General features: G+C 46.2%; 1 protein-coding gene and 1 long non-coding RNA gene across 2 annotated transcripts in view; one reads left to right on the forward strand and one right to left on the reverse strand.

The window, feature by feature from the left end:
- Window positions 1-25995, forward strand: part of SLC7A10 (solute carrier family 7 member 10) — a 45698-nt gene that overhangs the window by 15728 nt on the left and 3975 nt on the right. The window contains 7 exon segments of the mRNA XM_035120847.3: window positions 11932-12136; window positions 18306-18457; window positions 19139-19264; window positions 20718-20871; window positions 22506-22629; window positions 22755-22858; window positions 23958-24054. Of these exon segments, the coding sequence (XP_034976738.3) occupies window positions 11932-12136; window positions 18306-18457; window positions 19139-19264; window positions 20718-20871; window positions 22506-22629; window positions 22755-22858; window positions 23958-24054 (962 nt within the window).
- On the reverse strand, window positions 18560-25112 carry LOC132592341 (uncharacterized). Its single transcript, XR_015950493.1, has 3 exons — window positions 24962-25112; window positions 20897-20955; window positions 18560-19786 (listed from the first exon to the last, which is right to left on the reverse strand). It is a non-coding gene; the product is annotated as an uncharacterized LOC132592341 (long non-coding RNA).

Genomic DNA, 25995 nt, shown 5'->3' on the forward strand with positions numbered 1-25995 from the left:
CCCTTCCTGACTCTGAGCTGCCTTCCCTCAGCACACGAGGCATTGGTCCAACCCAAAGGCAGTCAAGAGCTAGGTAGATTGTAGCACTGAGGCTCACTGTAATGTGGTCTGTGGGCCCCTGTGCTCTCCAGCGGGCCCCCACCTGAAAGATACTGGCCCAGGAGTAGTTTTGCTCTTCTATATCTGGGGTTCCGGGTTCTTCAGTTCCAAGGCATTTCATTATAATCCTCAGCAGGGGCAACAGGTTGATCAGCCTGAATCATGAGGTGATGCCTTGCAATACTGTAGGACTGCGGAGGTGGGGGAGGGGAATGTGTGGATTTCTCATACTGTGCCACCTTTCCAAGCTTTTGTTTTCAGAAAACTTCTACATAAAAATCACATCAGCGAAATCCTTAAAGGCTCAGTTGTAGGTGTGTGTGTGTGTGTTATTAATAAAGAAAATGCATTTCTGCCCTGCAGCCAAATAACTTCTTTACAACTCAGTGGCAGTTTAAAGAATAACGTTTTTGTATTAAAAATAAATGAATCTTAAAACCAATTTTTAAAAATCTTTAAAGTTTGGTCATAACATAATGCGATTAGAAATTCCTACCCCAGTAAAATCCAGGAGGAATGCTGGAATTATAGTTCAAGCAAAAAAGAAAAGAAAAGGGGGGAAAACCCGCAAGCAAAATAACACCCTCTCTTGTCCCATGTTTTGCTCCTGCAAAGAACCTGTGTGAGGAACATAAGAGTTGGAGTCAGTGAGAATCTGCTCTACTGTTTTGACCCAGTAAAACTATGTTCTGTTCTTCTGGACTTCCTTCACCCCATCCTGCAGGCCAATTCCAGTCCTGGTGGGCTCCCCACTGCATCAGTGCTCCCCCCAACTGTGGGATTACATAATAAGCCACCATTCAAATGCCTTATACTGAGTCAGACTCTTGGTCTATCTAGCTTAGTATTGTGTACTCTGACTGGCAGCAGCCACCACCCCCCCACCTCCCTGGGTTTCAGGCAGGGTGTCTCTCCCAGGTCTAGCTGGGCATGCTGCTGGGGATCGAAGCTTCTGCATGCAAAGCATATGCTCCATCCACATTGACCCTGAAAAGACCAAATTCTCCTGTTTGGATTTCAGTGTTGTTCCTCCATTTGCTCATCGCCAGTCCTTGTTGCCGCCAAGAGGACATGGCATGTTACGTAAGGCACAGGGAATTATCCCTTCTCAATTAGACCCCTGGGCGCTGAACCGGGGCCTGCTTAGTTCAATGCCCGGTAGCAAAGCAAAGATGGGCTTATGTAAAGTTTGTTTTGTTTCGGCCACTCGGCCCTCAGAGTAAACCTGGGTGCCCTCATCAAATTTAATGAGCCTGGGGTTGAACTATGGGCACAATCCAGCCCCAGTCCAAGGCTCCGGTCCTGGGCACACCGAAGCCAGTGGGATATCATGCCCAACACAGCAGGCCTCGGCCTCGGCTGAAGGAGGCCTCCTCTCTTGGAAGAGCAGCTTGGTTCAAGGTCGGTTTCTGGAGGCAGGTGAGAGACCCTTGAAATTGTCCCTCAACAAATTTGGACCACAGACTGAGCAGGCTCCCAGCTCGTCCTGGTCACCATCCTCCCCATTTACAGTGAAATGTATTGTATTTCTGTTTAAATTAGAGCAATTATTTCTCCATTTACATCTATGCATGCAAATTAGACTATATGCGTCCTCTTTCATCCTCTAGTTTCTAATGGCTGCCCTTTGCTTTCCCATAAGGCATTGCCAGAAAAAGGACATACATTAGAAATTAGAGGACTGACCCTTTCTTCGCTTGCGGCAGAGTTGGGTGCCTGTTTCCCTTACTGCCATTGTTTCAAAATGATCCTAACCTTAAGAAAATTCCTTCAGTAGCACCTTAAAGACCAACTAAGTTTTTATTTTGGTATGAGCTTTCGTGTGCATGCACACTTCTTCAGGATCTGAAGAAGTGTGCATGCACACGAAAGCTCATACCAAAATAAAAACTTAGTTGGTCTTTAAGGTGCTACTGAAGGATTTTTTTTATTTTGCTTCGACTCAGACCAACACGGCTACCTACCTGTAACTAACCTTAAGAGTAAAGCATACCCTCCAACATTTCTCTGATGAAAATAGGGACGTCCCATTCCATAAATGATAATTTTACTGTTTATACCCCTTCCACCTGACTGGGTTGCCCCAGCCTCTCTGGGCAGCTTCCAACATATATACAAACATGAGAAAACATTAAACTTTAAAAAAAAAAAAAACCTTCCCTATACAGGATTGCCTTCAGACAGCTTGGTTGTTTGGATAACTCCATACCATACCCTCCAACATTTCTCCAATGAAAATAGGGACATCCTAAGGAGAAGCGGGACATTCCAGGATCAAATCAGAAACCAGGATGGCTTTTCTAAATCAGGGACGTCCCTGGAAAATAGGGACACTTGGAGGGTTTGGTAAATAGAAGGAACAATGAGATTGGCCTGTGAAATAGTTCAAGGAAGACGGGCAGGAAGTTGCCACCTGGAGAGTGGACTGAGCAGGCACTGACACAGGGCCCCCAGGCCACAGTCTCCTCCAGCCCCCCATGATGAAACAGAACACATTCCTTTTTTTAAAAAAAAATGATGGCAATTTGCATCTATACCTATAAAATAGAGCGTGCAAATTTTATGGTGATACAATTTCTCTTTCGGCAATGTGAAAGTGGCCACCCTTGTGGAATGCTGTTCCAGGTGAGATATGTCAAGTCTTGGTACTTTGACGTGCTTGGTTAAAATGCAGCTGTTCAAGAGGAGGTTATTATCCGAACATTTTTCTCTTTTTTGTGTTATATTAATGCTGCTCTCTTTAGATCTTCGGGTATTTTAGGAGTCACTGTTCTTTCTATTTGCTGGGGTTCTTGGCTGATTGTGTTAATGCTGTTCAACTACCAGTATTGTACACACACACACACACACACACAGAGAGAGAGAGAGAGAGAGAGAGAGAGAGAGAGAGAGAGAGAGAGAGAGAGAGAGAGAGAGGAGTTGATGTATAAAGCTGGTGTGTGTGTGACATGATAGCTCAGTTGCTAAAGCATGGCACTCTTAATCTCAGGTTTGTGGGTTCAAGCCCCACATTGGGCAAAAGGGTCGGTTGGACTAGATGACCCTCTGACCCTTCCAACTCTATGGACTCAGCTACATTAGTAAAAAAAACCAATGATTTGAACGCGCTATAAACATGTAACACCAGATGGCGCCAGAGAGAAGGAACTTTTTATATGTGATTTTCTGTAGGGTTTTTTTTTAAAAAAATTGTTATAACAATCTAATTTCTGACTTATTCATAGTGTTCCTCCCACCTCCTGTGTATAGTTCCACCTTATGATTCTACATTTATTGTTTATACCCCGCCCATCCGGCTGGGTTTCCCCAGCCACTCTGGGCGGCTTCCAACAGAAAAATAAAATACATTAATCTATTAAACATTAAAAGCCTCCTTGAACAGGGCTGCCTTCAGATGACTTCTACAAATCTGGTAGCTGTTTTTCTCTTTGACATCTGATGGGAGGGCGTTCCACAGGGCAGGCGCCACCACCGAGAAGGCCCTCTGCCTGGTTCCCTGCAACTTGGCTTCTCGCAGCGAGGGAACAGCTAGAAGGCCCTCGGGTACTGGACCTCAGTGTCCGGGCAGAACGATGGAGGTGGAGACATTTAGGGCTTTAAAGGTCAGCACCAACACTTTGAATTGTGCTCGGAAACGTACTGGGAGCCAATGTAGATCTTTCAAGACTGGTGTTATGTGGTCTTGGCAGCTGCTCCCAGTCACCAGTCTAGCTGTAGCCCAACAACATGTGGGGTGGGCATTGATTTCCCATCCCTGATCAGAGTTTATTCAAACATAAACAGACAGAGTGACATTCATTTTCTCTGCACACTTGATTCAGACATGCATGCACATTCTTGTGCGCATGACTTGGCCAGAAAAGTACAACTGAGAAATTCGGAGGTGTGCAGATTTGAAAGGATGGAGGTTGCAATTCAGTCCATGGATTGTTTCGGAAAGCATGGGCTATGTAGGTTCTCCTTTAAATGCAAAATGTGTCAAATATCTTTCCCATCTCAGGATGCTTTGGGTAGTACAACAAGACATTAGTGTGCCCCCCTCCCCAGGCTCACACTACAGTCCCCATCCAGAAGTGGCAGCTCTTCACATGTCAGGAGCAGTAGTCTGAAGCATCGTGAGGGCACCGGCTTGGGAAGGTGTCCACAATAAAGACATTGCCTTTAAGATGCTGCAGGATCTTGAGGGAGCTTCCAGACAGGGTTAATGTTCTACATGAGGGTTGTTCAGATATTGCAAATGGGTCACTGGGAACAGGTTTTTATTTATTTATCTGATTTCCCCCGGAAAGGGTAAATCTGGATTAAATGGGGGGGGTTACAGACTGGCATTTTTATGCCAACAATGTAATTTGGAAAGTGCAATAAAACTGAAATAACACTGCAGGCATGAGGTGCAGCATCCTACAAGAGATGCCTGCCAGGGTCACCCTTGGATGCTTTTCTTGAAGGAAGATATGGGTTAATGTCATGTTTAAGGGACCCAGGTGGCACTGTGGGTTAAACCACAGAGTCTAGGGCTTGCTGATCAGAAGGTCGGCGGTTCGAATCCCTGCAATGGGGTGAGCTCCTGTTGCTCGGTCCCAGCTCCTGCCCACCTAGCAGTTCGAAAGCACATCAAAGTGCAAGTAGATAAATAGGTACCGCTCCGGCGGGAAGGTAAATGGCGTTTCCGTGCACTGCTCTGGTTCGCCAGAAGCAGCTTTGTCATGCTGGCCACATGACCCGGAAGCTGTCTGCGGACAAACGGCGGCTCCCTCGGCCTATAGAGCGAGATGAGCGCCGCAACCCCAGAGTCGGACATGACTGGACCTGATGGTCAGGAGCCCCTTTACCTTTACCTTTACCTTTAAGCCTCTGAATGTAGATTAGATAGTTGCGGGTTTTATGTCATTTTTCCTGCTTTCATTTCTAATATACAACAAGCAATAACAACGGTAAAGAGAAAAGATCAAAGCAAGAAATGAAAAAGAAGGTTACGAGGAGAGAGTGGTCCTATTTGAAAAACAGCATTATAATCCTTCATTAGCACATTATCCAAGAGTGTTTTCCCACAGGAGTCCAGGAGAAGAGGGCGGCTGCCAATCATGTTCCCTTACTTTAACCTAATCAGAGAGTTGGCTAAAGTGCTTTAAAAGCGCACAACGTGATGGACACCACTCCTGGCTAGGGAGATTTTAATTCTCCTTTGTATTGCGTGTTGTGCGTTTTGAGGGAAGCTGCAGTTGTTCACTGAGTTCGCGAGAGTGAAATGGCACTTCTATCCTGCTGGAAACTATAGATTCTCTTTTATTTTCCCTGGCATAAGAGCACACCCCGAAACACACTGCGTGTGTCATAGATTAACAGTGCCACCAAGGCTAAATGGGTGTACTTGCGTGACTAGGAATTCTGGAGCGGATCACCTCAGTTCTCCTCCACTTTGGCAGGGCTACAGGGCTCGTGTTTTCACATGAATGAACGGCTCTTGAACGATTTGTGGCTGAATTTCTCAAAGTTGTTAGGAACAAAAAGGCTTTTCTTTAGCATCGAGGGTACACAGCTACTGGGTTTGCCTATTTCTTCACCCGCACCCGCCCCCCAGCCTGGCGCACTGAGGAGAACATGGCTGCCGCATTTTAAGACACTGGGAAGTTCATTCATTTATCACATCCTGTTATTAAGATCATCCCTCTCTGATACTTCTTTCAGTGAGTGGGCAAATGAAGATGAAGGCTCAGTTTAGACATCATGCCAAACCAGAGTTTATACTAACCACAGTTCAGACTCCAAACCATGGTATGAGTTTTACAGGCATACGGGAAATAACTACAGTTTAGAGCACCTTTGGTTTGCTCTCTGCTCAGGACTGCTGTTGGCAGAGCAATGGCGGTAACTGCCTGAGATTGGTGGGCAGTTGTAGTGTTGCCAAGGATGCTGACGGCGTGTCTGCAGTGTTGGGTGTGTGTGTGTGTGTGTTGCTTTAGTTCATTTTTGCCGCATTTCTCCATCCTTTCGTGGCCAGCAAATGGATTAAGCATAGCAGCTCTCTGGATGGTCTAACAACTGCGCCCGCAGGCCTCTCCACCTTCCCCTTGGGACTCTCATAAGAATAGAATGCTGGATCAGGCCAATGGCCCATCTAGTCCAGCATCCTATCCTCACAGTGGCCCAAACAAATGCCTGTGGGAAACCAGCAAGCACAAGAGCCCTGTGGTTTCCAGCAGCTGATGTTCAGAAGCTTTCTGCCTCCAGCTATGGAGGAAGAGCATAGCCGTCATGGCTAGTAGCTATTGATAGCCCTCTCCTCCATGGATTTGTCTAATGCTCTGTTAAAGCCATCTAAGTTGGTGACCATCACTGCTTCCTGCGGAAGGGAGTTCCATAGTTTAACTATGCACTCTTCTTCTGTGACGGTTTTGTGGAACCTCTTGCCCTCCCACCTGATGCCATTATATATGGGTGTGGATCAGGGTAAGATGTTGTCTGAGCTGAAAGCAGGGGGGCACAGAGCCCTGAGCAAGCTCTGCCAGCGCTGATGATCGTCGAGTCTCATGGAGCGCCCTGCGTAGGGCTTTGCAAGGTGCGGTGATCAGGTGACAGCTGGATCTTAGGAAAGCTGGTGCAGGGGGCTCCACAAAGCGCCAACCATCAGCTAATGCATCAGCTAATTACGTTTTAGTGTTCCCCCTCCCGGTTCACTTTCATTCATGTCCATGGAGGCGCAGGTCAATTCTGTGTCCAGGGCAGCTGTCTATCAGCTCCATCTGGTACGCAGGCTGAGACCCTACCTGCCTGCAGACTGTCTCGCATGCTCTAGTTATCAAGAGAGCTTGGACTACTGCAATGCGCTCTACATGGGGCTACCTTTGAAGGTGACCCGGAAACTACAACTAATCCAGAATGCGGCAGCTAGACTGGTGAGTGGGAGCGGCCACCGAAACCACATAACACCGGTCTTGAAAGACCTACATTGGCTCCCAGTACCCACCAATCTCCCTCCCACCAGATGTCAAAGAGAAAAACAACTGCCAAGCTTTTAGAAGACATCTGAAGGCAGCCCTGTTTAGGAAAGCTTCTAATGTTTAATAGATTATTGCATTTTAATATTCTGTAGGAAGCCGCCCAAAGTGGCTGGGGAAACCCAGCCAGATGGGCGGGGTATAAATGTTGTTGTTGTTGTTGTTGTTGTTGTTGTTGTTGTTGTTGTTGTTGTTGTTTCACTCACATCAACAAGAGCGGTCGAAGTGAAAAGCTCTCCCGCAGACATTCTCTTAGATGGCAGAGAATTCCCTTGCCTTGAGAAATTTTCCAGTGTGAAAAAGAAAAAAGAAAAAAAGCTTGGCAAGTGAATTCCCAACGTTCCTCTTCAAAGATTCTTGTGTAAGCCCAGGGGGCTGGTTTTCATTCTAGGGCCACCAGATGGAGATGAAGCCTCACGCATCTGCTCATTTCGGGCTGGTGATTTCTGCCTCTCCCCATCCTTGCTTCTGTCTATAACCTAAGTTAGGGATCAGCAGCTAGCTGTCCTTGAGCCAAACCTGGCCCCCTGGCCGATTCTGCTTAGCACCCTGTTCTTAACCCAGAAGTGAAAGGGGGATATGGAGGGGATTTCAGCTGTGGGGTTGACCATTGTGGCCGAGGCCCACACCAAACGCTGACCTGGGCTGAAAATTCTGTTGCCACTTCTGAGATGCTCTCAGTAGGTGCTCCCAGATCACACAACTGCCATGAATGTTACATGGGATGTGGGTGCCCCATATCCATATATTATGGTCCACATGGTGGATTCCTCTCCCCCACCCCCATATATACACATATGTGGAAGTAAACAAGGAATCCTAAGAAAGTTGCATGAATTGAGTGAAACATTTCTTGCGTATGGCCAAAGGCCAAAATATCTCTCAAAACTAGATGCCTCCATCAATCTCTGTAAATGGTTTTGGGGTACTCTGGTGCAAAAACGGAACTAATATATCTCAACAGATCAGACATTCACACATGCCAATATTGAAAATACTATGTATATCAATCATCATAAATAAAAGCTAGAATCAGTTAAAATACAAAATGATGTACCGGTGGTGCCTCATGGCTTCCAAACTATCTAAAATGTACAAAAGTATAGCAGATGTATGTTGGAGGTGTGGGGAGACAAGAGGAGACATGCTACATATGTGGTGGGGCTGCTGTAAAATAAAAGAATTTTGGAATAAAATATACGAGGAAATGAAAAAGATCTTTAAAAAAAAACCTTCGTAGAAAAACCAGAGGCATTCCTCCTCGGAATTTTCAGTAAAGACCTCCCAGTAAACTATAGAGAGATCTTCCTGTATGCCACGGCAGCAGCCCGCTTGCTGATAGCTGCCAACTGGAAAGGGGATAAAACTCCCACAGTTGGAGAGTGGCAAATTAAGTTGCTAGAATTTGTGGAAATGGCTCAACTTACCGATAATTTAAGGGGAAAATCTAAACAGTCGTTTGTGGAAAAGTGGGAAAAATTTAGAAAATATATGCAAGAAAATGATAATAATGACGTAATCTTCATGGCAGCCTTGGAATGATTGGCTTATAGCAAAGAATTAGATAAATGGGTATGATTGGCTTTATTGTGTACAAAAGAAATAATAAGAATACGATGAGGAATGATGGTACATGGGTAACTTAGATGAGTCGCATGGCGGAAAGTGACAGGAAGTCAACAGTATCGATGTAATCAGTCATATATGGTATGGATTTATGTTATGTATGCTGTATAGCATGAAGAGCTTAAAGGTTAAAGGTTTCTTTTTTTTCAATAGACTCAATCTGAACAATTTGTGAAAAAGGAAATAAGAAGTAAGAACTCGGGAAATCTGTAATTTATAAAGGCTTTATTTTGTAATTGTGATGGAATAATTTTATAATTGTATAATTATTCAATAAATAATTGCATAACAAACAAAAAAAAGAATCAGATAAAATAACAAATAAAAATAAAACAAAAGGAAGCAATAAAGCCCAAGCAACAAAATAAATGATAAAAGTCATCATCACAATTACAATTTCTCTCTCTGGGATATTTCTTCAGAAAGAGAGACCCTGCAAGTCACAACGAAAGCAAAGATCTGACGGTAGATCACACACCCTTTCTACAGTATATTTTGCGTGTATTCCCATTAAAACAGGATTGCGAAATTTAAGAAGGGTGAGTCTGTGTTCAGTTGACTCGCCAAGTGGTCAAAAGCAGATCACATTGATTGTTTCAGTCCCATCAAGTCAGCAGAAAAAAGGAAAAAACAGTATTCCTGGCCTGCTTTTCAATAATGTGGCAGAAAGGGTTACTGAAGTAAAGGGTACAGACAAGAAAGCGTCTTGTGACATCTTAAATACAAACAGCTGGGTGGCTTCGTAGGCTTCTGAGTGGCACAAGACTCCTTGACACTTTGCTGCAGCAGGAGAGCGGCACAGCGGCTGATCTGGAAGTTGAGGAAATGTAAACTAAACACCCCGACCTGTGAAAATTACCCTGTTGGTGGCACTGTTAGGTCCTGCCTGGTTGGCACAGAGCCATGGCGGCGTTTTCTCGGTGGCTGTTCCCCTTCTGCGAGAGGTGCACCTCACCCCCTTCATTCTTAACACACACAAGGAATTTTTAAACCTTCACCGGTCACCCAGACAATGGATGCCTGAAAGATGCTGCTCCTGGCAACTTCAAAATTCTTTGCTGCCAGGGCATGTTAACTCTTCTTTTGATGTTTTTAGATGTTTGTAACTGTTTTTAGTGTGTTTTAATGGCATTGTTTTACTACGCTGTTGTTGCCACCCTGGGCTCCTGTGCAACACAAAATCTTGATGTATTTATTTAGCTGTGATTCCTGCACTGGACTAGAATCAGGGGTGGCCAACTCCCAAGTGACTGCGATCTACTCACAAAGTTAAAAACTGGCAGTGATCTACCCCCTTTTTTAGGGTTCAGGTCAAAGTTGTTGAGCCTCTATGGGGGGAACCAGTGATCTACCAGTGATCTACCACAGACGTCCAGTGATCTACTGGTAGATCACAGTCTACCTGTTGGACTTGCCTGGACTAGATGACTCTTTGGGTCCTTTCCAACTCTACAATTCTATTCATTTAGAAATGCTGTGTATCTCTGTGTGGGTGTGGATTGATGCATGTACCGTATGTGCTTGATTATAGCACAGTTGCGTTTTGCTCCAAGCCGCGGTTTGGGTCTGGGGAATCTACTTGCTCCCTCTGAGAGTCTCCTTACGTAACCCATCGCTCTTGAAAGGCAGGCCCTGACCCTGCTGCCCTCCCCTCGTTGCGCAGGGTCCAACCTATTAGCATAGCTGTCCTGGTTCCAGGTTTCCTCAGCCTAGTTTAGCATTCCGCCCAGGTTGACTGTCTTCCTTTGGAGAAGGTTCTTCTGAATATTAATTAGACTTTCCCTGTCCGGATTAAAACCTTCGCCAGAAAAGCCATTTGGCTGCGAGATTAAAGTTCTTCCACCTCTTCCCAACACCTCCTTTCTTTGTCATTCTGAGAAAGTTCTCCTCTTAGAGCGGCATTCATTGACTGTCTTACTCACAGCAGTCATGAAAACAATTTCTTAAATCCCGTGCCTTTTACTGAGCGCCTGAGCGCCAAGCAAATGATCCTGGGATCTTCTTTGAAAAGCATCCAATAGTTGTCTCAATAGCTATTGTCTGCTTAGGGCTTTCCTTTATGGCAGATTTTGGTGTCAGTCCAGCTTAGGGAGTGGCAAATTATAGGGCTGGGTCCTATTCTGACTGGAGCTGATGGGTGTCAGAGTCCAAAGTACTAGAGTGAGATGGGCCGTAGCTCACCAGTGCAGCAGATGCTTTGCAGGCAGAAGTTCCCCAGGTTCAGTCGTCAGCATCTCCAGGTAAAGCTGTCTGAAAACCTAGAGAATTGCTGCCAGTCACTGTTGACAAGTCTAGCTTTTGCTAGACTCTCATTTGCACCAGCCAGCATGGCCAATGCTCAGTCACCCTTACATGTGCTGTTCATGAGGCAGAAACAGCGGCAAGCTTTCATCATCATCAAACGCCTCCTAAAGACCCATCTATTTAAACTGGTCGCCACATTGTTCTGTTTTATTATTTACTGCTTTATTGATGGCTTTTGCTGAGGCATCACTTTGCATTCGGAGTTTTAAATGTGGTATGTATATTATCTTACTGTGGGGTGGTGGTTGTTGTTGTTTTGTAAACCGCTTAGGGATTTTGAACATTAAGCAGCATATAAATATGATCGATGGTGACGAAGGTGACAATGCTGAGCTTTGTCCACCCTGTTTTGCTGAAATGGGAAGGTGCAGCCCTGCACAAACACCAGATACTCACCGCCACCACCCCTTCCTTACTGCCTCCACCAAAGCCTTGCTTATTGGGGTCACGGCTTCTGGGTTTTGGAAAGATCTCACGAGAGCTTTGTGGGATCTTGTGCTACCCCTGCAAGATCTCGTGGGACTCTTGCAATATTTCATGAGGCTCTCGCAAGATCTCATACCAGAACCCAAAGGCAGCCTCAGCTCCTTCTCCTTGCTCATCCGGAAATGGGGTGTGTGTGTGGGGGGGGGAGATGCCCCTTGGATTCTGCCACCTGAGGCAGCTGCTTCAGCCTGTCTCATGGATGGTGGATGGCCTGGCCGTGCTAAATGGTCTGATTGGGTAGAAGGCAGCTTCCTATGGCTTTGGTGTAGCTGGAGAAAAAACCCTCTGCCAAGTACTATCCAAATTCTCCTCTTCAAGTTATTACTGTTGTTGTTATTGGGGGCATACTAGAGTAGTGAGATGAGAAGATATGCCTATATATTAATTCATCTTCTCCTACGCCTTCTGCTCCTCCCAGGTAACATTATCGGCTCCGGCATCTTCATTTCCCCCAAAGGAGTCCTGGAGCACACGGGGTCCGTGGGGCTTGCCCTCATCATCTGGGTGCTCGGCGGGGGGATTGCAGCCCTCGGGTCGCTGTGCTACGCCGAGTTAGGAGTCACCATCCCGAAGTCTGGAGGGGATTATTCCTACGTCTCCGAGATTTTCGGTGAATTAGCTGGGTAAGTGGCGCTTTAGCAACATGACGCTTAATCTTTTGGGTCTCACGGCATCCTCACAGCAACCTTGCAAGGGGGGCTATATTGGCACATGCTCCTTGCCCCTCTGAGCAATTGACTGTGGTAGAGACAGCGCTGAGGATGCCTAGGGAGCTGGCCATATTTTGCTCTAAAAAGGGAGCAAGGGAGCTAGAGCCAATGGGTCAGTCCTTGACCCACCAGGTGCTCTATTTCCCCCCAAACCACGCCTACCTGTCAATCAACTGACATCACTGGATGATGTCAGCTGATGGGTGGGGTGAGGCTTAATCCTGTTGAGTGCTGCTCTGCCCTGTGGGGAAAGCAGGCCTCTATAGGGAGCAGGATTGAAGCTTTCTGCTTATCAGCTGGGGAATCAGAGAGTTCAGCCATGCTGTATAAGACATCCTACCGGTAATAAAACAGAAGAGCAGATCCATTTTTATAAACTTGAAAGATGCCAGGGATCAAACCCGAGGTCTTCATTTCATTTTACTTTTACAGTGGTACCTCGGTTTTAAGTACACAATTGGTTCCGGAAGTCTGTACTTAACCTGAAGCATACTTAACTTGAAGCGAACTTACCCATTGAAAGTAATGGAAAGTGGATTAATCCGTTCCAGATGGGTTCGCGGAGTACTTAAACTGAAAGTACTCAAACCGAGGCGCACTTAAACCGAGGTATGACTGTAATTTGTATACTGCCTTTCAATATACACATTGTGTTTACTTCCTGAAGAGACAACAAAATATACAACAAAGATCACACATCTTATAACAATCTGATCCGATACAATAAAGTCATAATAAAAATCTGACTTCAAAAGAAACAGCATATATCAGGGGTAGGCAAACTAAGGCCTGGGGGCTGGAGGCAGCCCCCCAGGCTCATAAATCTGGCCCACGGACCCTGCCGCCCACTCAAGTCAGTCCCCGCACGCTGCGGATGCCTCTCCGCTTGGGGACTGACTTCTGCGACGCTAGCACTGCTTCTGGGCAGGAAGATCCTGCAGCCAATCCGAAACATTGCCGCCCGTGGCTGAGGTAAACCCAGCGCGGCCATGGACAGAGAGGCCGGCAGGCAGGCAGCGTGTCTGGGCTGTGCCATGGGCATCATGATAGGCGCCGAGACGAGCTCCTGAGTGTGTGCAGAGTTTCTCCTCCAGGTCCAGAGGCAGCTGCAGGACTGGCTTGCAGGGTGTTTATATTTTTCGAAATATAGTCCGGCACCCCACAAGGGACAGTGGACCAACCGGTCTCCTGATGGAAAAGTTTGCTGACCCCTGGCTTATATCAAATAAGGCAATATTCAAAAATCCATTAGAAAATATTGGTACACAATAAAACCGACTCTCAAAATATAAGCAAATAATAATGAAACAGAAATTCACTCTCAGCAATCACGATAAATCCAGTGAACTGTAATCAATAAAAATAACAGCAAGTCACAATATATAAAATAACTATCTCTGTAAAATATCAAATTAAGCAAAAAGTCCCTTAACTTATAAAATAATATCAACAATAAAAATGAATTATTATTTTTTTATAAATTCCTCTGGCATGCAAAGCATCATTGCTTTCCCACTGAGTTCTGGATTTGAACCCAGGACTTCCTGGCTTCTAACCACCACACTGTGCTGCGCCAGCTTCCCTGAGGCTGCACGATTTCCCTTGTTGTCATGGAGGCCTGAGCAGCCGTTCTTGGCACAATCCTCTTCCAAACACCCTATTTCACGTTCAGAGGCAAGCATCCTTACTTTGGTGTTTGAATGAACTGGCTAGGGAGTTTCTTGTTACAGCCTGAAATGCTGATGCAATGTTGCTGAGGGGAGGGGAGCACCTGCATACAGACAGATTCCCCCCCCCCCCCAGCAATATCTGCTCTGGCAAAGAGCAGGTGCAATCCTAATTGCATAGGATACCAGGAGGCAGTCTGCCTTTTGCAAAGACTGTAAAGCAGGCCGTGAAGATTTTGTAAGGACAAAGGCAACTAGAAGGAAGCCAGCAACTCCTGATCATTTTCAGGGCCAGTCGCCTCCCAGGAATTGATATTTATTGCATGTAAGAAAGTACTAAAACAACGAGTCGTACGTGGAGATATAAAAAGCGGCAAAGCTCTCCGCGTTGTTTCTTAAAAGTTTAGGCTGACAAAGGCATCAGCTCCACCCTCAGGCCAGCAATAACTCAACAGGGAGATCGTGTTAACCTTGCCCTGTCTCCACAAGGCTGTTTTTATTGAGGCTAAAAAGGGACAGTAGTTTTTGAGAGAGCTGGATCTGGCACGAGGAGGGCATCACTTGCCCTTGGGATGAGCACAGAAATGTGAAGGACTGGGGGAAGACTGGGGAAACTGTGTTGGGGCAGGGAACACATCTGGGGTTTTTCCACCCAATTTTGCTGGGATGGGAATAGAAAAAGTGGGGTGGAAAACAGATTTTGTGGCAGTTAATTCCATAAAGGAGATACACGTTCCTCTTTCATGCTTTCCCAGTTGTACAGATTTATTTACAGGATCCGAGCACAATAACAGCCTCCTCTTTACCAAGCTAAACATACCCAACTCGCTCAACCTTTCTTCATCAGTCTTAGTTTCCAGACACCTTTCTCGGTGCACACCTTCCTCTGTACACATTCCAGCTTGTCAATATCCTTCTTAATTTTGGCACCCAGAACTGGAAACATTACTCCGGGTGTGATCTGACCATGGCAGAACAGAGCAATACTATTACTTCCCTTGTTCGGAACACTATAATTCTGTTGATGCTGCCTAGAACAGCATTAGCTTTTTTTTGCTGCTGCATCACACTGCTGACTCATGTTGAGCTTGTCGTCTACTAACATCCCTAGATCCTTTTCACATGTGCTACTGGCATACCAGGTACACCTGGTTCTTCCTGCCTAAGTGTAGAAGCTTACATTTCCCCCTGTTGAAATTCCTTTTTGTTATTTTTGGCCCACTTCTCCAGTCTATTAAGGTGGTGTCCCCTTGTGCCTTGGGATCAACCACCCTCCAAGTCATGGAGATTTAACTTCTGCAGACCTGGGAGAAGAGTCTGAAGAATGGGCAAATCTTTAAGGATGCAAATCCAAAAGGCAAAAACAGGGGACAATGAGTTCCAATGGGCAGAGATTATAAGAATTGCCACTAACAAATAGAATCCTAGAATTGGAGGCGCCTCAGAAGCCATTTAGTCCAAGCACCTACCAATGCAGGAAATCCTAATAATTCTGGCACCATTGGAACACCGTGGGAATGCCTAGCAATTGGGGGGGCAGCCCCCTCAAATATTTTATCAGGGGGGCAAAGGGAGCTTGGTCCTTAGGGGTTGGCTCGTATGCGTGGGTGAAATGTGGACTTACAGTAGTACCTCAGGTTACATACGCTCCAGGTTACATACACTTCAGGTTACAGACGCCACTAACCCAGAAATAGTACCTCAGGTTAAGAACTTTGCTTCAGGAAGAGAACAGAAATCGTGCTCCGGCGGCATGGCGGCAGCAGCAGGAGGCCCCATTAGCTAAAGTGGTGCCTCAGGTAAAGAACAGTTTCAGGTTAAGAACGGACCTCCGGAACGAATTACGTTCTTAACCTGAGGTACCACTGCATATACAAAATGGCCTGCATCTGTTGCTCTGCCCCCTGTTGTCTCAGGCTCCACCTTCCAGTGGTGGAGCGGGGGGGGGCATCCCTGTGGGTTGTCCATCCCTGGGATTGAACCTGGGACCTTTTCCACAGTGGCATTTAGTCCAAGCACCTACCAATGCAGGAAATCCTGCAGGAATAGCAAAAACGTTAATATAAAAACTAAAAGGTGGTCACTTTTCCGGAACCCTTTCCATTTAAACATTTCCTGGCCAATAAAAAATAACCTTTAGAATCTTGTTCTGACCAGAAGTTAATTAACCTGCACATTTAATAGCTGTTTTATGAAACCACCCAGCTCCAATAATGACTCTCATATTCCTGCCTAATCTTATTTTTATTTATTTTATGTTTTTATTTCTAAAAATGAAGGGGAAAGGAAGATTAGCAGGGGTTGCATCATAAGCAGATTTGGCCCAGGGGGGAGCCAGTTTCCCCCTTTCTTTAAATCCTTCAATAATACTAAAACTTGAAATATATAAAATAAACAATTAAAAAATTGTCCAGTAGAACTTTAGAGACAGACTACGTTTGTTCTTGGTATAAGCTTCCATGGTATCTGAAGAAGTGTGCATGCATACAAAAGCTTATGCCAAGAACAAACTTTATGAAGGAGGTGTTCCATGATTATTGGCTTGCAATTGCTGCCACTTAGAAAAGGTGAGTCTAATTTTCTGACTGGAGGATTCTGGGACTTGTAGTCAGGAGCGGCTCAAGACATTTTGGCACCTGAGGCAAAATGCCTCCTGCTGTCCCTACAATGCGGTTGGGGGTGGGGCATGAGGCTCTGCAAGGGCTTCCCTTAAGGCAGGGGTGTCCAAACTTTTTCCAAAGAGGGCCAGATTTGATGAAGTGAACATGCATGAGGGCCAACCAAAGTTGTTGACCTTTTTAACTGCCACAAGGGCCGGATTAGGCACCAGGCTGGACTTTGTATATGCCTGCCTTAAGGAGAAGCACCGCAAAGCCTTGCCAGCCTGGCAGGCTGAGGGGCAAGGGAGCTTCAGAAAGCACTTCTCCTTAAGATAAAGCCATTGCCAACTCATTGAGGGCGGCGGCGGGGAGGTATTCCTCAGAGCTTTGCTGCTGGTCCCTCTCTGCCCTTGGCGGGTGGGGCAGCAAAATCTGTGTGGAGGAATATCATGCAGCTTAGCTGCCCTCTCCCCAATTTTCTGATTGTGATTGTTGTTATGAGAATCAGAGTGCGCCTTTATCCAGGGTGCTTCCAGACTCTCAAAATTTTGTGGGAGGGATTTGAATGCATGTCAGAACTTTCCGTTTGTGAGATTAAAGCGGATTAAGGCACTCTGTTGCCCTTCCGTAACAAATACACTTTTTAAACAGCAACAACAGCAGCGGACCTTTGCAGCTTGCAATGTGATGGGGAAATGCATGGAAAGTGTGAGATGAAGGAACATCTGGCAAGGGAGATGTGTAAATGTCAAACAAATGCAGGTGGGTGCTCTGCGTCATGTAACTACGCCATAAACACAGCAGAGCAAATGTGAAGTAAAGACCGCTAACAATCTGACCTCCACATAGGGGTGGGGGAGGAAATCAATTTGATTTGTAATTTAACGAGAAAGCACCTGATTCGCACCAGATTCTTCTTGAGCCAGGCCATGAACTGAAAGGCAGTTACCTTCAAAATTTGCACTTCCCTAAATGTTGTGGCACAGTTCTCCTGCCCAGCAAAGCACACATTAATGTGTGTATTTGGGGATGGGGGTATGTGCATGGGAGTGCATCGATTCATACCCAATGCTTTATATTGGGGAAATTCATTTCTAAAGTGGCATGCAAGTGGCAAAACTGCACTCAAAAATGTGTTTACTAGGAGAAATTTACACTAAAAGGCTCGTGATTTTTTGAATAAAGAAAATGGATCAGCAAACTGATGTGGAAATGTGGAGGACTGAATTTAAGTCTGCAAAAATGAGAACTGGAGAGGAACTCCAGGCGATGGCTGCATCATTCCTGACCTTCAGGGAAGCTGCTGCAAGCCAGCCAGGATCATCATAGAGTTGGAAGAGACCACAAGGGCCATCCAGTCCAACCCCCTGCCAAGCAGGAAACACCATCAAAGCATTCCTGACAGATGGCTGTCAAGCCTCTGCTTAAAGACCTCCAATGATGGAGACTCCACCACACTCCTTGGCAGGAAATTCTACTGCCGAACAGCTCTTACTGTCAGGAAGTTTTTTCTAATGTTTAGGTGGAATCTTCTTTATTGTAGTTTGAATCCATTGCTCCGTGTCTGCTTCTCTGGAGCAGCAGAAAACAACCTTTCACCCTCTTCCATATGACATCATTTTATATATTTGAACATGGCTATCATATCACCTCTTAACCTTCTCTTCTCCAGGCTAAACATACCCAGCTCCCTAAGCCGTTCCTCATAAGGCATCGTTTCCATCGGTCTGGAGGAGTTGGTAGCCCAATGTGGCTCTTTGCACCATCTCATTTAACTGGAGATTCTTCTTTTCTTTCCTTTTCTCTTGGCTTCAGGTTTCTCCTCCTATGGAGCGCAGTCCTCATCATGTACCCCACCAGCTTGGCTGTGATCTCCCTGACTTTTTCAAACTATGTCCTCCAGCCAGTGTTTCCCAACTGTATCCCTCCCTATAATGCCTCCAGAGTCCTTTCCATGGTGTGTTTATGTGAGTATTTATCAGCAACCTTTTCCTTGGGCTTCCAGCGGCATTTGCCGAAAGGGGCACTCTCCAGCACAGACACCCTCAACCAATAAAGGGCTGATGCCGTTTTAGTTTCATTGGTGTTTAATTACTTTTCAATGATTAACATTTTTTTAAAAAAAACATGTTCAGCATTTTTCTATTCCATCTGTGCTTTTGATCTGTAAGCCACCTTGAGTCCCAGTCTGGAGAAAAGGTGGGATGATGATAATGATAATGGGAGTGAGAGGGGTACATAAACACTATACTCATTGAATGAAGCCCAGGCTGCCTTTTGGATCCTCATCCTCATCCTCTGGTTTTTCCAACCCTTCTCCCTCTTAAAAACAAACAAATAAAATGGAGTTGGTGCCGGTGGTACAGTGAAACCTTGGTTGTTGAACGCTTCGGAAGCCGAACAATTCGGAAGCCGAACACCGACAACCCAGAAGTGAATGCTTCCGTTTTTGAACGATTTTCGGAAGCCGAACGGTCTTCTGGGACGGATTACATTTGAAAACCGAGGTTCCACTGTATAGCCCATTTTAGATGTCTAGGTGGTTTCTGTCTTCTTCCAAAAATAAGAAGCTCAAATAAAAGGGTTTGATCTTTGATGCGTGTGGCACAAACCTCTCTCTGGGTGGAATTGTGTTTCCTGCTCTCCAGCACTCTTGACGTGGGTGAACGGCTCCAGCGTCCGATGGGCCACCCGCATCCAGGATATCTTCACTGCAGGGAAACTCCTCGCCTTGGGCCTGATCATTGTTGTGGGCTTCATACAGATCTTCAAAGGTATTTAATGCAGGAACCCTGAACGTCAGGATGACATCGAGAGAATGTCATTGAGCAGAATCAAGCCCTTCTTAGCAAACGGAGCCCACACACTCTGACGGGGCAGAGGGTTGATGTTGTAAAAGGTAAAGGTAAAGGGACCCCTGACCATTAGGTCCAGTCGCGGATGACTCTGGGGTTGCGGCGCTCATCTCGCTTTATTGGCCGAGGGAGCCGGCATACAGCTTCTGGGTCATGTGGCCAGCATGACAAAGCCGCTTCTGGCGAAACCAGGGCTGCGCACGGAAATGCCGTTTACCTTCCTGCTGGAGCAGTACCTATTTATCTACTTGCACTTTGACATGCTTTCGAACTGCTAGGTTGGCAGGAGCTGGGACTGAGCAACGGGAGCTCACCCCGTTGCGGGGATTCGAACTGCTGACCTTCTGATCGGCAAGCCCTAGGCTCTGTGGTTTAACCCACAGCGCCACCCATGTCATTGCCCCTATTTCACTTTTTCCAGAATGGTGAACTCGAAGCAACCTGCAAAAACCAATATTAAAAACAGGTGTAAAAACAAAACAACCTAAAATGCATCAGTAACACACACACACAGATATATATATATATATATATATATATATATATATATATATATATATATATATATATCAGCAGCTCCAACTCCACCCCATCCCAATGAAAAATAAGCTGAATCTTAAGGTCTGAAGGCCGGGGTGAATAAGAACGTATTTTGCCTGGCACCTAAAGAGAGAGAAGGATGGCACCTGGCCTGCCTCCCTGGACAGAGTGTTCCATAAATGGGGAGCCACCACAGAGAAGGCCCTTTCTCATGTTGCCACCCTCCACACCTCCCTCAGAGGCGGCCCATGGAAAAGGGCTTCAGATGATGAGCACAGGGTTCAACTTGTTTATGTATTTTCCCCCTGCCTGGAACTGTACCAAAGAAGTAAACTGGTGTCCCATCCACCCCTCTTCTCCAGGTAGCCCTGAGGAGCGGGGTTTTTTTTTGAGAGGGATTCAGCCCTCTGACTGAGCCCCACAATGCTGCTCCCTCTACCTAATGGTAGGATTATTTAGGGAAGCCTGGATAACTAAACTTTTTTATAAATATGTCATGCAGCTATACTGCAAGATTGTCCTTCCCTGTTTCTTTGAGCAGATTTGCTGGCTTTCTTTACTGGCACGCAGAAATTAAGAATGCAAAGTGTTTCCAGCCTGTGCAGTAGGTCATTGGAGTGAGGGGAGGCTGACAGGCTGACTATGCAAGGGGGCAACCTTGCCTTTCCATCTCGGACCGCAAAAAAAGCTGAGGCTGGCCCTGTCCAGAGGAGGATTCTGCTTCTCCCTGAGACATGTCCCCCTGCTCTTCTAACATATTGGCTGCATCAGGGGGTGGCTGGGTGCTGAGATGCATGTCTGAATTAACTTTTGCATTACGCCCCGCTTGTAGGAAACTATGAAGAACTCTTGCCAAGCAATGCCTTCAATTTCTGGATGACCCCTTCGGTGGGGCATTTGGCGCTAGCCTTTCTTCAGGGCTCCTTTGCATTCAGTGGGTGGAACTTCCTAAATTATGTGACGGAGGAATTAGTTGATCCTCGCAGGCAAGTATTTCACTTCCTGTCTCACCTGGGGTTAGAAGGAAAACCAGCTGCGTTGTCTCTTAGCACCTGCCTTTCTGCACATGTCTGAAAAGAGAGAGAGAGAGAGACCCATTGAAATTAATGAGCGTGGCTAACTTAGGTCTTTTCATATCAGTGGGTCTACTCCAGGTCCTTTTCATAGGCACCTCTAGGAATATCCGGAGCTGCCTTACACTGAGTCAGTCCATTGCTCCATCTACCTCAGTGTTGTCTACACTGACTGTCAGCAAAGACTGTCCGGGGTTTCAGGCAGGGGTCTCTCCTAGCCCTCCCTGGACAGATGCCCTTGGGGATGGCACCCGGGACATTCTGCATGCAAAGCAGATGCTCTACCACTGAGCTACAGCCCTTCCGCTAACTCTGCAAGGTTTTGAAATCCTGCAGAAGCCACACAATTTGGCGATACTGCAAACCTGACCCCAGCAGCCCTCACCCAGGGCCCAATTTATCCAAGGACTGGCTCGGGGGGTGTATCCTGCCCTTGGAGTGTTCATGGCTTCCTTTGGTGTCAGCTGGCATCCCTGCATGAGAATATTTTCTGTTCCCATCTTTTGCATTGATGTACCATTTGCATGTTTATAATATTTGTGCGCCCTGCTTTTTGGTTGTGCTGCGTTTTTTGAGGCCCCATTTCTCCCCTGCTTTTTTTTAAAAAAGCCATAGCTTGCCTGTGACTAGCAAAAGCCCCTGGCTCAGTTTCATAGCAGCACTAGAATGAGATTCTGAGCGAAGTCATAAAGAATGAATGAGGCTGTGGGCACACTAGCCTGTTTGCAGCACAAAAATGTAGTTCTTCTAAACCTGGAACGGTTTGTGCTGCTTTCAGTTCCAGATTCCAGATCCTTCCATCCACAAGGGTGGACATGGCTGCTTGACACACATTTGCAAAACGAACCCCTTGACCAGGTTACCCAATGCCCTTTGCTTCTCCAGGCGAGTAAAGACAGAAGTGGGGATTGCAAACTTGGTATATGTCCACCCACAACATTATTGGGAAGGTGTAAATACGCATTGCTAGGACTGCCTGCATCTGTTTCCAGGTAATGCAGAATCTGCAGTGAGCTTTTATTTTATTTTTGGAATGAAACACAGTTTATCAGCGAGCACTTTCCATGGCGCCAAAAATACACAATCGACCTAGATCCTGTGCGGACTATGTAGGGAGGGGGGGGGAACCGTCAAATACTCAGTCCCCACCAATGGTAGAATAAAACGCCATGTGTACTCAGCCTTGATCCACTCGCAGGATCCCAAAATTGTACAGTTGGAAGGGGCCTGTCGAGATCCTCTAGTCCAACCCTCTGCAAGGCAGGAACCACAGCTCAAATAATCCCCAACAGATGGACACCCACTCAGCCTCTGCATGAAAAACTCCAACAACGGAGAAACTCCACCACCTTCTGAGGGAGTCCATTCCACTGTTGAACAGCTCTCACCGTCAGAAAGTTTTTCCTACAGGTTTTAGGTTAGATTTTGCCCTGCTGACCTCATCCCGCTGTCTGTGCTGAAAGAGATCCAGTGCGGATCGGCGCTCTCCGCATTATGTGCGCCTGTTAATGCTTTTTGTTGCCCCCTCCTCCTTTCTCGAATGCCAGGAATCTACCTCGTGCCATCTTCATCTCCATCCCATTGGTGACCTTTGTCTACACCTTCACCAATATCGCCTACTTCACTGCCATGTCACCCCAAGAGCTCTTGTCTTCCAACGCTGTGGCGGTAGTAAGTAAAAGCGCCCCTGGACCTTTCCTTTCCTTTCCTTCCCCTCCCCTTTTTTTAATTACAATTATTCCTGCTCTGTGCCGTGTGGTATTATGTTTCAGTTTCTCTGCCTTTTGTTGCTTTAGACATTTGGTGAAAAGTTACTGGGCTATTTTTCGTGGGTTATGCCCGTCTCTGTGGCTCTGTCTACATTTGGAGGAATAAACGGATACCTTTTTACCTCATCAAGGTTAGACGAAGTACGATTTTGTTTCTTTTTCCAGAATGGGTGAGGGGAAACCATTTGCTTTCTCGGCTAGCTCTGAGTCTTTGTCATGGGTCACTTTTGACAGATTTATTCACTCATCTTAGTTGTGCCCTGGCCTTCCTCCATATCACTCGTGGTGGTGTATATGGGGTTAAGTCTGTGAGGTAAAAATTAGGTGAATAATTTGCAGTTTGCCCTAAACCACTCCATTAACCCCCCCCCCCCCGACAGGAACATTAGAACATTGAAAGCTGCCTTATACCAAGGCCACTTTCAACAGACATGGCTTCTGCCAAAAAATCCCGGGAAGTGTCATTTGTTGTGGGTGCTGAGTTGTTAGGACCCCGACCCCGTTTCCCTCAGGGAACTACAGTTCTCAAGAGTGCCCTGGGAAGAGGGATTGATGGTTAAACCATCCTGGGAACTAGCTAATGTAACACAGCCCTGACACAGTGTTGTTAAACCTCAAGCAAAAACCAATCAGGATGAATCCTCAACGAATGGCCAACGTGGTCTCACCTCCCCACAAACTTTGTGCAGGGAAATCAGGATCAATGGTCAATAAACAGGTCATCTGGGTGTGCTGCATGTTTACATGCAAATCCCCCAAATGCATCAACAGGTGGAATATTGATTGATTGATTGATTGAAGTTATATACCAGGCATCCCCAACCTTCGGCCCTCCAGATGTTTTGGACGACAATTCTCATCTTCCCCGACCACTGGTCCTGTTAGCGAGGGATCATGGGAGCTGTAGGCCAAAACATCTGGAGGGCTGCAGTTTGGGGGTGCCTGTTATATACCATCCTATACCGGCAGGTCTCAGGGCGGTTTCTGTTTTCTTACCGTCTTTTTCTCTACTTACTTCGAGAAACAGAAGTTAGTCCCTTTGAGGTCAGTTTGAGGTCAGCCCATTATTATTATTATTATTATTATTATTATTATTATTATTATTATTCCCCTTGTTGAGCCATCTCTGTTTGATGTCAAGCCTTTCAGTAGCCGGAAGAACAGGCGCTGCTCTCTGCATGCAGTTGATGATCTCCTGATCCCACTAACCAGTTTTATTCTTCCTTCTAGACTGTGTTTCTCCGGAGCCCGAGAAGGACATTTGCCCAGCTTGTTGTCCATGATCCACGTCCAACACTGCACCCCGATCCCAGCCCTTCTTGTCTGTGTGGGTATTTCTCCTTTACATACGACTCTGTGCCCAAATAGGCTGCTCAGGGGTTTACAAGCATAAAATGCCAAGATGCTTCACTATTCCGCCAATACCAGCTTTTGTGGCTTACAGATACCTCTGAGAGCATCCCAGTGAGAAGCATGGGGGGCAGAGTGCATGTTAAGAGGTGTGTGTGTCTGTTTCATAGCAAGCCTCTTAAGAAGGGTTCAGGAACCTCTGGCTGAGGACTATGCAGCCCTCCAGGCCTCTCACTAGGCTATGCAACGCTGTCTCTCCCCTGGTCACACCTCTTGCCTTGCTTACATGCTTTTGCCTGGTGGGAAGTCACCCTTGGCAGCTGTCATGCCTCTTGCTTGCCTGAAAGGAGGATGGAGAGCTGCCTCCCTTTGACCCCTGCCTGCCTGCTCCCCTTCTTGCAATCACATAACAAGAATCTTCTGGATCAGACTGATGGCCCGTCTAGTCCTGCAACTTCTCCAAACAGTTGCCTGTGGGAAACCAGCAAGCAGGGCCAGAGCTCAAGAGGACTCTCTCCTCCTGTGGTTTCCAGCAATCAACATTCAGAAGCTTTGTTGCCTCCAGCTGTGGAGGCAGAGCATAGCCGTTGGGGCTAGTAGCCACCGATAGCCCTCCGATAAACATGAATTGGTCGATGGGGTCACACCACCTGTCGGCTTCCTCAGTCTCAGGGTGGCCTTCATAGGTCTTAGCAGGTCAGGACAAAACAAGCATGAGTCGGTTCCGTTTGTCATTGGCAAACGGAAGACAATAAGCATTTCAATCTGGCTTGTCCAGATCGAGATATATTCTGTTATTCCTGCTAAAGACCCCTCGAATCCCTTCTAAGAGAATAAAGAGACCACAGGCTTATTCATAAGTAACAAAAAGTAGTTTTACTCACGATCAGGCAGAGCACAGTGCAATCCCTGAAGGCAGGCTTTAGGCTTAAAGTTACAGACATGTACAAATAAGTTTACCCCATATGGGAGTTGACCTAGTGACTGCAGGCTAGCAGTTCAGGACGTTTGCAGGACGAAAAGGGAAGCAGAAGAGAGAAAGGTGGCAGTGTGACTTGGCCTTTTACCAGGTCTGGAAAGGTCACGCCCACCTACTAGTCACATGCACAGAAGGATGCTCCAGGCCAGGAGGAACAGGAAGTTTTGACTGGCTGGACCAAACATTCCTTTGCATGTCCATTCTAGCAAAAACAAGGAATGATGTACTTGACTTCTCCCAGTGGATTACATCCCACAATAGGATGTAAAACCCAGCCAGAAACCCAGCCAGACCCTGTTGAGGTTTAAAGTTTTAAGTGCAGCTCTCCAGGTCGGAAGGCATGAGTCTTACAATGAAATCACAGCACAACATAGCACAGGCATCCCCAAACTGCGGTCCTCCAGATGTTTTGGCCTACAACTCCCATGATCCCTAGCTAACAGGACCAGTGGTTGGGGAAGATGGGAATTGTAGTCCAAAACATCTGGAGGGCCAAAGTTTGTGGATGCCTGACATAGCAGAAAAATCCCAGCATAAAAAAACTTAATAAAAGCAATAAATCTAAAATAAATAAATAAAAATACTCCTTAGAATCATTATTCCTTATTGAATTTATATCCCATCCTCCCCTGAGGCCTTCACTTAGTGCCCCCCCCCCAAAAAAGGCTTATCGAACTTCTGAGAGAATTGCTGAGTACACATTTAAAGCACATTCCCCACCACCCAAAATTCCTGGGAACCATAGTATAATAATAGCTCAAGCCAACTACAATACCCAAGATTCTTGGGGCTGCACACTTTTCAGGCATGCTTTTAATATACAGTGTGTACACAATACAGAAGAGCCTCAGGGCTGATGGGAAAAATATGCCCTGTCCAGGGAGTCGCAATAAAACAAACAAACATAGAAATGAGAAGGTTTCCTTGCTTTTCTTCCAG

The sequence above is a fragment of the Zootoca vivipara genome, chromosome 6, assembly GCF_965207765.1.
Source record: "Zootoca vivipara chromosome 6, rZooViv2.hap1.1, whole genome shotgun sequence".
In the NCBI taxonomy this organism is placed as follows: Eukaryota; Metazoa; Chordata; class Lepidosauria; order Squamata; family Lacertidae; genus Zootoca; species Zootoca vivipara.